Here is a 951-nt window from a genome sequence, read left to right on the forward strand (position 1 = left end):
AGTTTGGCAACACAGCCCTGCCCTCCAAACGGGACTCAGGGCACAGCTCCGGGGCGCGCCGTGACCTTCCCGTTGGGAAGGGGGTCCCTGCGACTCCTTCTTGTGTGCGTTTCCCGCCAGGTGTGGACTTTTCGTTTTGATTCATTTCCAACCCTGTGAGTGCCAGGCTCGCATCGCGTTTAGGGCCGGCGTCCTAAGACACGCCCCTCCCGCTCCCGCTGCACGGAATTTACAAGTCTGTTCCTTTGGAATTGGGGACTTCGCTTTCTAACTTTTGTTTTTTGCTTTATTACTATTTTTTAAATGCGACATTTTACTTAGAAGGGTGCGTTTTAAAAGGTGCATCAGCAGACAACGACTGCTTTGGCCCATAGAAAACCGGTTCTTGGTGGACGCAGGGCGATTCTGCTGGACGTAGCGCGGCCTCCGGCCCCTCCCTGAGCGGTTACCCCCGGGGGTCCCCGCCTCTATTTCGCGCCCGCACCTCCGTGGGCCCTGAGGCTCTCGCTGCGACATCGGATCGGAGTCCTGGAGGCCACACTGCGGGGCAAGGAGGTCGTGCCTCCCGCGCTGTGGTGTGAGTTCCTCCCCGCAGCGCGCGCCGAGGACCCTCGCAGAACGCGGCCAGCCTGCGCGGTGAGCGCCGGGCGCCCGAGAAACGGGTGCCGAGGCCGGGAAGCCGGGTCTGACCCCCACCCGGGCTGGGGGCGTCCAGGCCTCCTGGGGAGAGCGAGGATGCTGTTGGCGACTCCATCCTGGCAGGTGCCAGGCCGTCAGCGCGCCCGGGTCGGGTCGCTGCGAACCTGAATCCGCCGGCAGCCGGTGCGAGGAGCCTCCGCCAAGTGCGAGGAGGGCCCCCTGAGGGAGGCCGGGTCTCCGCAGCCAGAGGCGAGAGGCTGTTGGAGCGGCTAGACCTCTTCCTTTCTTTTTTCTTTTCCTTACTTCTTCGCA

General features: G+C 63.2%; 1 protein-coding gene across 1 annotated transcript in view; it reads right to left on the bottom strand.

Annotated features, from left to right (window-relative positions):
* Positions 1-516, bottom strand: part of LOC102767537 (homeobox protein BarH-like 1) — a 9219-nt gene extending 8703 nt beyond the window's left edge. The window contains exon 1 of the mRNA XM_006754441.1: positions 485-516. Coding sequence (XP_006754504.1) covers positions 485-516 — 32 coding nt within the window. The remainder of the gene's footprint in view (positions 1-484) is intronic.
* Between the last annotated feature and the right edge of the window lie 435 nt (positions 517-951).

Source organism: Myotis davidii, unplaced genomic scaffold (assembly GCF_000327345.1).
Source record: "Myotis davidii unplaced genomic scaffold, ASM32734v1 scaffold353, whole genome shotgun sequence".
NCBI classification, from domain to species: domain Eukaryota; kingdom Metazoa; phylum Chordata; class Mammalia; order Chiroptera; family Vespertilionidae; genus Myotis; species Myotis davidii.